Source organism: Silurus meridionalis, chromosome 17 (assembly GCF_014805685.1).
Source record: "Silurus meridionalis isolate SWU-2019-XX chromosome 17, ASM1480568v1, whole genome shotgun sequence".
Lineage (NCBI taxonomy): Eukaryota > Metazoa > Chordata > Actinopteri > Siluriformes > Siluridae > Silurus > Silurus meridionalis.
The window spans coordinates 1,758,101-1,770,600 of NC_060900.1; the positions used below are offsets into that span (position 1 = coordinate 1,758,101).

The 12,500-nt window shown below is 42.2% G+C and overlaps 3 protein-coding genes across 4 annotated transcripts in view; 1 reads left to right on the forward strand and 2 right to left on the reverse strand.

Moving 5' to 3' along the window:
- si:ch211-158d24.2 (multiple epidermal growth factor-like domains protein 9) overlaps positions 1-5,955 on the reverse strand; it is a 31,607-nt gene extending 25,652 nt beyond the window's left edge. Inside the window, exon 1 of the mRNA XM_046871983.1 lies at positions 4,804-5,955. Coding sequence (XP_046727939.1) covers positions 4,804-5,218 — 415 coding nt within the window. The 5' untranslated portion in view covers positions 5,219-5,955. The remainder of the gene's footprint in view (positions 1-4,803) is intronic.
- A 1,901-nt stretch (positions 5,956-7,856) lies between these two features.
- Positions 7,857-12,500, forward strand: part of golga1 (golgin A1) — an 11,437-nt gene continuing 6,793 nt past the window's right edge. The window contains exons 1-9 of one of the 2 annotated variants that reach the window (XM_046871356.1): positions 7,857-8,075; positions 8,491-8,745; positions 10,076-10,166; positions 10,732-10,806; positions 11,191-11,288; positions 11,396-11,428; positions 11,925-12,041; positions 12,127-12,296; positions 12,390-12,500. The exon at positions 12,390-12,500 is cut by the window's right edge and continues 1 nt beyond it. In XM_046871356.1, coding sequence (XP_046727312.1) covers positions 8,620-8,745; positions 10,076-10,166; positions 10,732-10,806; positions 11,191-11,288; positions 11,396-11,428; positions 11,925-12,041; positions 12,127-12,296; positions 12,390-12,500 — 821 coding nt within the window. In that variant the 5' untranslated portion in view covers positions 7,857-8,075; positions 8,491-8,619. The remainder of the gene's footprint in view (positions 8,076-8,490; positions 8,746-10,075; positions 10,167-10,731; positions 10,807-11,190; positions 11,289-11,395; positions 11,429-11,924; positions 12,042-12,126; positions 12,297-12,389) is intronic. The other variant, XM_046871357.1, reaches the window with a different exon arrangement.
- Positions 11,610-12,500, reverse strand: part of arpc5la (actin related protein 2/3 complex, subunit 5-like, a) — a 13,166-nt gene continuing 12,275 nt past the window's right edge. Inside the window, exon 5 of the transcript XR_006928299.1 lies at positions 11,610-11,736. The gene's annotated coding sequence lies outside the window, so the exon portion shown is untranslated. The remainder of the gene's footprint in view (positions 11,737-12,500) is intronic.

Below are 12,500 nucleotides of genomic sequence, written 5' to 3' on the forward strand. Positions count from 1 at the left end.
ACATTTAAATACATTCTTAATATTGTAATAATTTTATTTCATTCTTGGTTTTTTTAATTATTTACACAGTTATCTATTAATGTATACATTTTATTCCTGTCATTATGAATAAATCTATTAATTAATTAATGTACTTGTACTTGTATTTATTTAATTCATGTGTTTACTCATTTATTCACACGTATTTATTTATTGTATTTCTGCCATAATCAAATCAATCAATTAAATTATTCGATAATTATTTATGTATTTATTAAATTATATATGAATTATTATCATTTAATTTATTGATTTAATTATTAATGTATTTTTGCCATAATTAATAATAAATAAATTAAGTCATTGATTAAATTATTTATTAATTTAATAAACTATTATTATTTAATCAATTGTTTTACATTAATTTATTTGTTTGTTTATTTATTTATTTATTGACAATCAAATAATTTATTAATTTAATTGTTTTTTTGATTTATTCATTCAACCAATGATTTATTTATGTAACAAAAAAAGTTTTATTCCTGCATTAATTAATTAATTACTTGAATTATTTATTTATACTATTGATTCATTTCTTTTATTTATTTATACTTTGTGTTTTTTTCGTGCCTTCGTTAATTTATTTAATTGTCTATTTTTTCATTCGTTGTGCACTTCTTTAATTTACAGGGTTTAAAAAATTGTTTAAGGAAATGAGTGAAACGCAATTAATAAAAATAACAAAGGAAATTAATCAATAAAAAAGGAAAAGATAAAATAAAAAATAAAAAAACCACAGCTCATTGTTTCCCAGAATGCACTTCACCCTGGGATAGGACGTGGCATGAAAGGGCACCTGCTGAACAAAAGATCATTTGTATGCGTCACACACACACACACACACACACACACACATGTAGAGGCGGAGATCGTCTGTATAAACACGTCAGGGTAGTAAGGGGGGCCATGGAGAGCCTGGTTAAGCCTCTTACAGGATCCGTATGACAGCTTACACACACGTGTGTGGAAATGATGAGGAGAGCGAAGGAACTGATGAAGGAACGAGGAGAAAACATTAAAGCATGATGGGATGAGATGTTTATGAAGAGTATTGTGGTGGTCATGTACACCATATGGCCAAAAGTTCATGAACACCTATGAATAAGTGTGGTGCTTTCTTTTTAATTATACCATTCCAGTCGCTGTTATAATGAGCTCCACTCTTCTGGGAAGATGTTCCACTAGATTTGGTAGAGTTGTGGACATTCATTCAGCCACAGGAGTGTTGGTAAAGTCAGGTACTGATGTTGGTAAAAAGGTGAGGAGGCCTGAGGTGCAGTCAGCGTTCACGTTCATTCATGTTCAAGTTCTACAGCAGGAGATCCTTCACTCCAACCCATGGAAAGCAGTTGTTTCATGTCTACCCTCTTCTACATTCTTTTTTTTTTTTGTTTTTCATTTAATTTTAGACACAATACATAAGTAGTAAAGTATGAAATAAAGAAAGTACCGTTTTTTTCGGACTATAAGCCGCTACTTTTTTCCCCACGTTTTGAACTCCGAAGCGGCTAATTTATGGATTTTTCCTGGGTTTTTCCCGGTTTCACAAACTTCAATCCAAAAAACTGAACCCCATAACATTAGACCAATGACATTTCTGTGTTCTGAGCTGCACGGCTTCGGGAGAAAAAAACTTTTTTTTAAACGCACGACGATGCCAAAAGATAAACTCTCGAGAGAAATAGTTGTGAAAGGAAGGAGGAAGACAGTGAACAATGACTTTCTTGGTAGGCTACTGTTTAGATACAAGCTGTTGTAATGCGTTGAGTCTGGGTGAAGGGAGAGCTAACTGGGGACGATGGGAGCCTTCCTCTGACCTCCAACTTCCTCACTTCAGGGTCTTTAGACATGATTCTAACAACATCTCACCATTTTTTAATGTGTTCTGGGTGGGTTCCTGCCTATACTGGACACCTGACTTTTTCACCCATGTGTGGTTCCTCCCCAAACTGTTGCCACAAAGTTTGAGGCGCATGATTGTATTGGACTGCGTTTGAAAGCAGGAGCATGACATGTTCTCTTCACTTGAACTTGGAGATCCAAACCTGTTCCAGCATGACATTGCCCTTGTGCACAAGCCAGCTCCATGAAGATCTGCTTGACATGGGAAAGTTGGAGTGGAAGGTCTCCTGCTGTAGAGCTCCAACCCTACTGAACATGAATGTGAACACTGACTGCACCCCAGGCCTCCTCACCTTCTCACCTCCATCAGTACCTGACTTTACTAACACCCTGGTGAATGGATCTCCAGAAATCTCCACAATATCTAGTGAAACATCTTCTGAGAAGAGTGGAGGTCACTATAAGAGTAAATGAGGACGAAATGTGGAATGGGACGTTCAAAAAGCACAAATCTTACAGTTTGGCGTCCACGGAATTTTTGGCCAAATCGTGTTCCTTCTAAACTCCTGAACAGCGAGCAGCTCAGTCGGTTTTTCATTATTATGTCCTGGCAGACGGGCATCACGCTGCCTCTCAGCTCATATCTGGGTCAGACTCACTGTGGCGTAAAATCAGACGTGCGACAGTTCCATCATGATCCAGAAAAGCAGAGAAAAAAATGCTTCGAATGAAAAGAAAAGCTCCAGAATCTTCTACAGATTCGTATCTGTGAACAGTTAAAACATGATGAAAACGTTATTTTGTTGAATAAATTGGGGGAGGGGTTGTGTCTGTTAGCAACACGTCAGTCACGTGGACACCTTACCTCCAGGTTCCATATGAAACCTCATAGAGACCAGGGAAAGTCAGGACGTGACGTTCGGGACGTTTCCAGACGCCGTTAACAAAAGGCGGATTACACACGGACAGGCTTTTGTGTCCGTTTCAGGACCTGGTGCTGTAGAGACGACAGCTGTGGTCACGCTCGTAGATTTACTGACGTGGCCTCTTGGGGGTTTTTTGTGGTGACGAGAAGATTTGTTAGGAGGAGTTTACGCAAATGTCGAGTTCACTGTAGTTTTATGGAGTCCTGCAGCTGGTAACGGACACGTTTTCATTTTGCTAATTTATATAAGAAAGGATAACGTGGGGTGGCATGACGTGACATGACGTGAGATCTCTCCCTCAAACATTCAACCTCCTGATATTTTATTTCCTCCCCATGGAATTGAACGAATTTTATTCCTGTTGCTTCAAAACTCTTTAAACGCAAATTCTCTCTGAAGCGCTACATGCTATGCGGCGCGACAAAAATACAACGTTAGCATAAATAATGCTAGTTTATCTCACCAAAAACATTTATAACGATCTCATTTATACAACTGAGAAGTTGAAATCATTAAAAAACAAAACAAAATGGCTGCCGCTACAGCTACGCATTGATCTTTGTGTTTTCAACTGTAAACACATCGTATGAAAAAAAACAGACAGCACCTGAGGTAAATAATTTCCAGACAAACGTTTACGTGACTAACGGCGGGTTCACACTGTGCACTTTTTAATAGTCCTTCGTGATTGTTGCTTGTCAGAAAAATACTCGCCCGAAGTTTTACGTCATCGATCCGTGACGCGTTCAGACCCGCGTTCTCACGCTAGCGGTAGCTAGCAGCGATAAATAAAAACAATCTGTAGCCCTAATTTTGTTCAGGACATGCCTTGATAATAAAATCTCCCTGAAATAAATTTTCCCTGAGGTGTTTTGACGTAGCAGCGCAACAGTAATCGCATCACCAGGCTCCGCGCTCTTATTGGTTCTCGGTTTGAAGGTCTCTGTAGGAGACGTCACACTGAAGAAACGAATCTGAAATCTTCTGACGCTGCCAGAATTTCATCAGAGGAAATAAATCCTGGTGACCGAACCAGCGATCAGACTACAGATTTTAGCCTCGGATTATAGGAATCTTTTAGGATTTTCAAAATTTGTTTCAGACGAAGGAATCGTGGCCAAAAACCACACAGTGTGAACCAGCAAGCCATCGAACATGGAGGATCGACAGCCGTCAGGTGCAACAAGGAAAACTATTTTGTAATTTCAAGATGGTGTAAAATGTGTAAGTTTGACGAAAACCAAAACAATTTAAAGCATAGACAGACAGACAACAGAGAGACAGACGATAGACAGACAGACAGACAGACAGACAGACAGACGATAGATAGACAGACAGATAGACAGACAGACAGACAGACAGATTCCAAGGCAAAGTCGATTACTTTCCCAATCGTGGCACATTTTGCGTTTATTCCTCTTATACAAATGCAAATAAAGGAAGGTTCTGTTCTGCTCTCACCGGCCTCTCCTTTTTTACCCTCTCCCAGACAAAAACAAACAAACAAACAAATAAATCCTTAGAAACCCCCAAAAATGAGTGTAAACTCCTCCTGTTCCTGTGGGCTGAAGCGCTGACACTGAAGATGTTACATAAACACCTCCAAACAGAGAACTCCAGACTGTGTGTGTGTGTGTGTGTGTGTGTGTGTGTGTGTGTGTGTGTGTGTGATCTGATGATAAATCAAACATGTTATCGGATATCTGCTATCTCCTGATGGAAATGTAAGATATTAAACATGCATCGTCTGAGATCAAACCATCTCTGAAACGTGGAGCAATAAAATCAATTGTTCTGTATGATAATAAAATTCATGAGGAGGACATGAGGCCTGTTTGATGGCAGATCAGATGCTTTGGGAGATATTTATAATTGCAGTAAATACACACACCATTCCACAGATCAGCAGATGAGGAATTAAACAGAATGTGGTGGACACCGAGATGGTTGATGAGGTTCGGGAGACGGTTGAAGACCTCAGGGTAATCAGACTCACCTTGGGGATTGTCTGAGGTTGTGATAACCCCTGTGTCCTCAGCGTTATCAGCGATGGAGCTCAGGCGTCTTTGTGGCAGCAAAGAAACAGCGGCTGCATTTCTGGCTTCGTGGAGCTCGAGGAGAGCCGGTTGTTCTCGCAGGGATGGGGTGCTGGGGACGATCGTGGGTGTTGATGGAGATGAGGATGGTGAGGATGGTGAGGATGATGAGGACGGCACGGTGGGAGCAGGAGTCAGGCCGGGGATGGATGCTGCACCAGGGCGCAGGTTGGATTGAGGATTTGCTTCACCTGAGCTCAGGATCTGGCGAGGTTTCCTCACCGCATCATGCGCGCAAGACCATCCGAGACACACGAGCGCCATGAGGGAGAAAGCAGGAGACGAGAACATCATCATCATCACCATCATGAGCATCTCTTCCTCTCCCTTCCTCTTTTTTCTCTATCAGACCTTCTCCTCAAACAACAACGCCGCTGCTGAGATCGGATTCCGTCCTCCAATTTCCATTAGGTTATTATTTGTTGTTGTTATTACAAAAGATATATAATGCAGAACATCTCAACACTCCGATCCACATCCAGAACCGCGTCTTATTCCATTGCATCCAAAATACTGTTTTTTATCTCCAATAGCTATAAATCCACAGCAAGGTGTTTTGTCGGCACGTCTTATCCACAGCGCTCAGGAGACAAGCAGGCGTTCCAGCCAATCACACGCCTCCCTGCTGAGACTCTGACCAATCAGGAAGCGAAGGCGGGACTAACGCGGCGCTAGAATTCTCCCTGCGTTTGGGAATCGGTGAGGCGCTCAGCCAATCAGAGCGGCCGGAACGCTCATCGCTGTGCGTCTTTTCACCGCGCTGAGAGATCTGATTGGTCGACACGTTCCGCGCTTTGAAAAGGCCCCGAAATGCTCGCTGTTGTACGTGAAATAAAGCGGTTTCCTTGCAAAAAAACATCCAAATGTTTGTTCGTTACCTAAAATACGACTAAAATACATTTTACTGCACGGGAATGTACCAAAAACCCAATGCAATGACCTTTTGGTTACAAACGTGTTACATTGGTTTGCAAAAGTATTGGCACCCCTAGAACTAATCATAATGGAATAATAATAATAATAACAATCGAATGTTCTGAGAACGTTTCTTGTAATGCCTAACAATGTCTTCAAAAAGTCTTCAACCTCCTGGTAGAAGATACCAGAGTTTTATCTTGGCACCAGGATTAAATAGAAAAGATGGAGTGGAGGATTTTTGATTTATTCTGTTATTTCAGAAATAATTCTATGTATATGTGTATACGATGTGGGAAAATCATTTGATCAAAACATCTGTGACGTTCTGATGATTTCAGATTTACAGATCTATTTACAATCACTCATTAAAACTCAGTAAATAAATATTTTAGGTATAATTCAACTTCTGCGTCATTTTAAGGACAGTATTGTTGAAGTTGTATTTTTATGATAGAAATGATTTCACTGTACATTTTAGATTCTGATGGTGGAAATACACAAAGCTTGGATGAATTGGTCTGATGTTCCATGTTCAGCTGCTGTGCCTTAAATGAGAGGATTTAATGCTGTGAATGGAGTGTAATCTGGCAATAATCTGCCCCATGTTTTATGGAGGTGTTGGAGCTCTGAGGTGAGCGTGAAACTCCTGCTGGTGTCAATAATTTAGTGGTGAAACTGAACTCCTGCCCGCTGCATTGATGCACTATGACCAGCAGGTGGCAGCAGTGCAGTGAGACACCGCATGTCCTTCAGCATGAAAGGCCTCAGAAAATAAATTAAATAAATATTCTTTTAGAAAAGAATAATCTCAGTGCTTATTAGACTTTAATGTCTTAGTGCTACGACTTTACTCTCATAATCTTAGTTTCTTTGCCTGTTTTAACATTGAGGCACAAACACACAGTGATATTGAGACAGTTTATTTACTCCTGTGATTAAAAATGTCTAAATTAAATCTAGGACCATGTTGTTTATGGTTTCTCAGACCAGGACCCGACTTGCCGTCAGGGAAATGTGTTTCCTGTTTCTTCGTTCTGCACACACACGGCTCAGACGGGGACATACGAGGGGGACATTGTAAAACGCTTAACGTGACAATGCGATAACACGGTGTTTTCAAAACACCAAACTTAATGAACACATTAAAAATGAAGCAGATTATGTACAGGCAAGCAGGTGAGTGCAGAGTATTTATTAAACACGTGTATTTACACGTTAAGTGTTTTTGTTTAATTAAAAACTGTTAAGGAATAAAGCTTAAAGTGGCTCTGTAATTCTTGCTCCCTATTACTTAATCCTTAATCCCTATTACTTAATCCTTAATCCCTATTACTTAATCCTTAATCCCTATTCTCTAATCCTTAATCCCTATTACTTAATCCTTAATCCCTATTCTCTAATTCTTACTCCCTATTCTCTAATCCTTAATCCCTATTACTTAATCCTTAATCCCTATTCTCTAATTCTTACTCTATATTACTTACTCCCTATTCTCTAACCTGTACTTCCTATTCTCTATTTATTCTCTTATTTACTTACTTATCCCTACTCCGTCCTTTCTATTCTCTATTCCTAATCCCTACTCCAGATTCCATAATCCCTACATCCCATTCCATTTTCTCTGTTTATTTCTACCCATTCCACACGAATTATATAATATTCCTTATTCCCTGATCCTCACTCCCATCTTCATATTCTCCCTAATCCCTATTCCATATTCTTCCTATTCTCCAAATTCTATATTCTCTATTTTAGTCAGTAATCTCTAATCCTTACTTCCTGGTCTCCTGTAATAACATAATAAAGCGATGCGGTTTTGATAATGAATAAATAAATAAATAAATAAATAAATAAATAAACACACACACACACACACACACACACACACACACACACACACACACACACACACACCGCGAATAAGCAAAGACAGGTTCATCTGAGTAATCCTCAGCCAATCAGGTTCCGCCTCTTTTCTATCGCTGACCAATCAGAGCCTAGTCCCGCCTCCCCCTGTCGTCACGGCGAATCCGGTGATTGGGTGATGACGTGGTGGAGATCAGTTAGCACGAAGGCTAGCTGGAGGACTCGGTTCTAACTCAGAGGGATATAAATATAAATAAATATAAATTATATATAAAAGATCCACACAGCATTAATATAAGATGAAAGGGACCGGAAGTGCTCGTGGACCGGAAGGACGTTAAAGCGCTGCTGAAATGATGACTGTTAGTTTGTGTGAGTTTTCCAGAAGGTAAGCTAATGTTCCGGTCTGCACTGGATTCCGGGTGGGAATTAGCATTGCTGCTAGCAGCCGGATGTTTATGATCTTAGCTGTTTGCTGAGGGATGTGACACTGATGAGTTATGGACAGAATATCGTTTATAACGCTTATAATGTGGAAAACTGTATTCCCTAATTCTTCCCTGCTAATCCCTAATCCATAGTCTCCTCTAATTGTGCATAATAGACACATCATCTGGTCACTAAACTCCCAGAAATGCATTGTGGGATGTTTTTACGATCCCGCCGGTGTCCACGGTGCGACGTTTATTCGCGTCCCCCTGTTCATCAATTATCTCCACTACACGTGACGTCACACGAGACGTCTGTGACGCTCGAGATGATTTTTGTTTGTGTTTCTTTATGTTGTATTTTTTTTTTTTTAGCTGTGCTGCGTTTCTCCTGAGGGCGTCCAGCGTGTGTCCAGCGTGTGAAGACTCCTCGGTGTTCTAAAGCACCGCCGCCGCTGTGTGAGACGTCAGAGGCATCGTGGGTTCGTCTTCCTCGTTCGCTTCATGATGTTCGCTAAGCTGAAGAAGAAGATCGCGGAGGAGGCGGCGACGCCCCGCCCTGGTCGCCTGCCTCGCTCCTACAGCAAAGAGTCCATCACCTCAGTGGGAGCTGATTCAGGAGACGACTTTGTGAGTCTGTCTGTCTTTTCCTTCCTCACTTCCTGTCTGTCTTTACCCCCCTCGCTTCCTGTCTGTCTTTCCCTTCTCACTTCCTGTCTGTCTTTCCCTTCCTCACTTCCTGTCTGTCTTTCCCTTTCTCACTTCCTGTCTGTCTTTCCCTTTCTCACTTCCTGTCTGTCTTTCCATACCTCCCTCACTGTCTTTCCATACCTCCCTTCCTGTCTGTCTTTCCTTATCCCTTTCCATGTCTTACTGTCTATCCGTCTTTCCCTACCTTTTTCTTATGTCTGTTTCTCTCTACCTCTCTCCATGCGTCTTTTTCTCCTTACCTCTCTGTCTGTCAGTCTTTTCTCACCTTTCTCCCTCTCTGATTGTTTTTTTCTTCCATTGCTCCTTGTCTGTCTGTCTTTCTCTCTCTTTCTACCTCCCTGTGTGTAAGTCTCTCTCGCGCTCTCTCTCCCTCTCTTTCTCTCTCTCTCTCTCTCTCTCTTAGTTCATAATTGTAATGCAGTGAACATTATCTGAAGTAGATCTGGTATCTGTGGTGTCTTCACCGCTCACACTCAGACCTTTATTACTGGACCTCATCTTCACCTGCTCTTCATGTTCCTTCTTCATGTTCCACTCTGTATAAGAGCTTCTGCTGAAGTCACATGACCCACAGTGACACTCCTTATATTTACTCTACGCATCCTGGTGAACATCACCAGCCAGCTGGAGGAAACGTGTATCAAGAGCACACAATCATCCAACCTGTGTAACCTGATACTGCTGTTCCACTTCACACACACACACACACACACACACACACACACACACACACACACACACACACCAGAACTGATCCCCTGAATAATTAAAAGTCAGGAGTATCAGGAATCCTGAGTGTGACTGAAGCTTTACCTCCTTCATAATCTTATAGTTGTTTCACTCCAACCAGGGCTGAGTTTAGTTCCTGAACATGCAGGAACCAGGGCTGAGTTTAGTTCCTGAACATGCAGGAACCAGGGCTGAGTTTAGTTCCTGAACATGCAGGAACCAGGGCTGAGTTTAGTTCCTGAACATGCAGGAACCAGGGCTGAGTTTAGTTCCTGAACATGCAGGAACCAGGGCTGAGTTTAGTTCCTGAACATGCAGGAACCAGGGCTGACATTAGTCTTACTGTCCGTCTGTCTGTCATTCCCCTGGCTTTTGTTTCTGTTTCTGGCTGGGGGGTGTGTGTGTGTGTGTGTGTTTGTGTTTGTGGGGATCAGTGTGTATGAGATTATTTAATCTCTGTGTGTGTGTGTGTGTGTGTGTGTGTGTGTGTGTGTGTGTGTGTGTGTGTGTGTGTGTACAGGCGTCAGACGGCAGCAGCTCCAGAGATGACCTCTCCTCTCAGATCCTGCGCCGGAACGATCAGATCCGAAAGCTGGAGGCCAAACTGTCGGGTATTACACATCTCTCTCACTCTCACTCTCTCTCTCTCTCTCTCTCTCTCTCTCTCTCTCTCTCTCTCTCTCTCACACTCTTTCTCGCTCATCCAGCGTTAGAGAGCGAGAGAAAAGAAAACACACACACACACACGGATAAAGCGATACCACCACCAGTACCCCCACCCCTCCCGACCCCCAAGAGCATGGTTGCCAGATTGAACCCGATTCACCAAAAGTACTGTAACACATTTTAGCCATTTTATTAAAAACCATAAAGAAATTTTTCCCCTCATTTCAGTATCTCAGTCTCATTCTGATTCTCCCTCCATTTACTTCTCGACTCGACCATTTATCCTTTTGTTTTCTCCCTCTGTTTTTTTTTTATTTTATTTTGTTATTTTTTGTTCTCTCTCCTTCCCTTATGTCCAACCTGTGGACCCACATCCTTCCCCTCCCCTTCTCCCTGTGTCCTCTGTATATATGTGTGTGTGTGTGTGTGTGTGTGTGTGTGTGTGTGTGTGTGTGTGTGTGTGTGTGTGTGTGTGTATTGATGCCTCATCCACTCCCTCCCTGAACCTAGACTACGCTGAACAGCTTCGGCTAATGCAGAAGACCAAGGAGAAGCTCGAGAATGCATTAGAGAAGCATCAGGATTGTACGTACCCGTTCTTTTCCTCCCTCCATCCCTCTATCTGTTCGTCCGTCTTTTCGTTCCATCTCTCATGTTCTCTCCTGTGCATTGTGCATTCATCATGCCTCATCTCTCTCTTTTCCTCTGGTCTGGGATCAGTCCTGCTGCTTTTTTTACCGTAACAAACTTTTGTTTTTGTTTTTTTTTCTCTAACAGAAACAGACGTCTGATCTCGTTCCCTCTCTCTCTCTCCTCTAATCATCAGCTTTTAATTTTACCACCATTAAGCCACAAAATCTCTAACGTTTTCCTTCGTGACGGCATCTAACCTCTAAACGCCCTCAATATTTTCCTTTCCTTCGCCTCAAACCCTGTTTGTTATATTACACGTCTTTTTTTCCCTCTCAGCATCTATGCGGAAGCTGCAGGAGCAGAACGAGAGCTTCCAGGCCAACCGGGCCAAGATGGCAGAGGGCATGGCCTTAGCGCTGGAGAAGAAAGATCAGGTGGAGGAATTGGTTTGGATTAAGAAATGAATGAGTATGAGCTGAACCTGGACTGACTGTATTGTGTGTGTGTGTGTGTGTGTGTGTGTGTGTGTGTGTGTGTGTAGGAGTGGATGGAGAAGATGTCTGCTTTAGAGAAGGTAAGACTCTCTATTAATGGCTCTCAGATTGTGTGAAGCAGCAACACATATTTACATACATACATTATTCCCTACTTATTTACATACTTACACACTTTACTGTTCTACTTTTTTTTTTATTTACTGACATACATACTTACATACTTATATACTTACATACTTATAAGTATTATATATTTACTTTTCAGATTAGTGCTTTATTTGCTTACTTAGTTATTTGCGCTCTTCTTTAAATGTTTATTTACTCTTTTGCTGACTTTCTCGCATGCTTATGTACACACACACACACACACACACACACACACACACTAACCTCATCGCTCACTTCCTTGTTTGCACGATTGCCTGTTTAAACATTTACTTTTCATTCATAATTCATCTCCTGCTTGTTTTCACGATTACATTTTACTGACTGACTCACTTTATTTTGCTTACGCAGAGTCTTAATTGTGTGTGTGTGTGTGTGTGTGTGTGTGTGTGTGTGTGTGCGTTTTAGGACAAGTCGGCATTAGAAGCTCGCCTGGACCAAAGTCTGAGTTTGTTCCAGAAGAGAGACGAGCAGGACGAGCTCGAAGGCTTCCAAATGCAGGAGCTGGCTAAAGTCAAGCACATGGTCAGAGACGTTCCTCGTGCGTTCCTCGTCACGTGACCCGATACGCTCGTGCGTGACGCGACTCTCGTGTGTGTTTCTGTGTTAGCTGTTGCGTAAGGAGGAGCAGCTGAACCTGAGAGAGCGAGAGCTGAAGCTGAGAGGAGAGGAGCTGAACACGGCCCGGGTCACGCTCGCTCAGACTCAGGATAAACTCTACGAGCTCGGAGAGGAGCACGAGGAGATGCTCGGCATCAACGCTCAGCTGCGAGCGCACAGGTACCTACAGCGCATCTCCAAAAACAACACGGTTTTTTTATTCTGGGCGTCCGTGTAAGAGAGCGAGAGTGTGACCATGACGCGTGTTCACAGAGACAAGCTGCTGCGCGAGAAGGAGGAGGCTGAGTGGAGGATCTCCAACCTGGAGGCCAGGGAAGAAGAGCTGCAGCAGCTCATCCAGCAAGTCTCTGACGATTTCCAGAA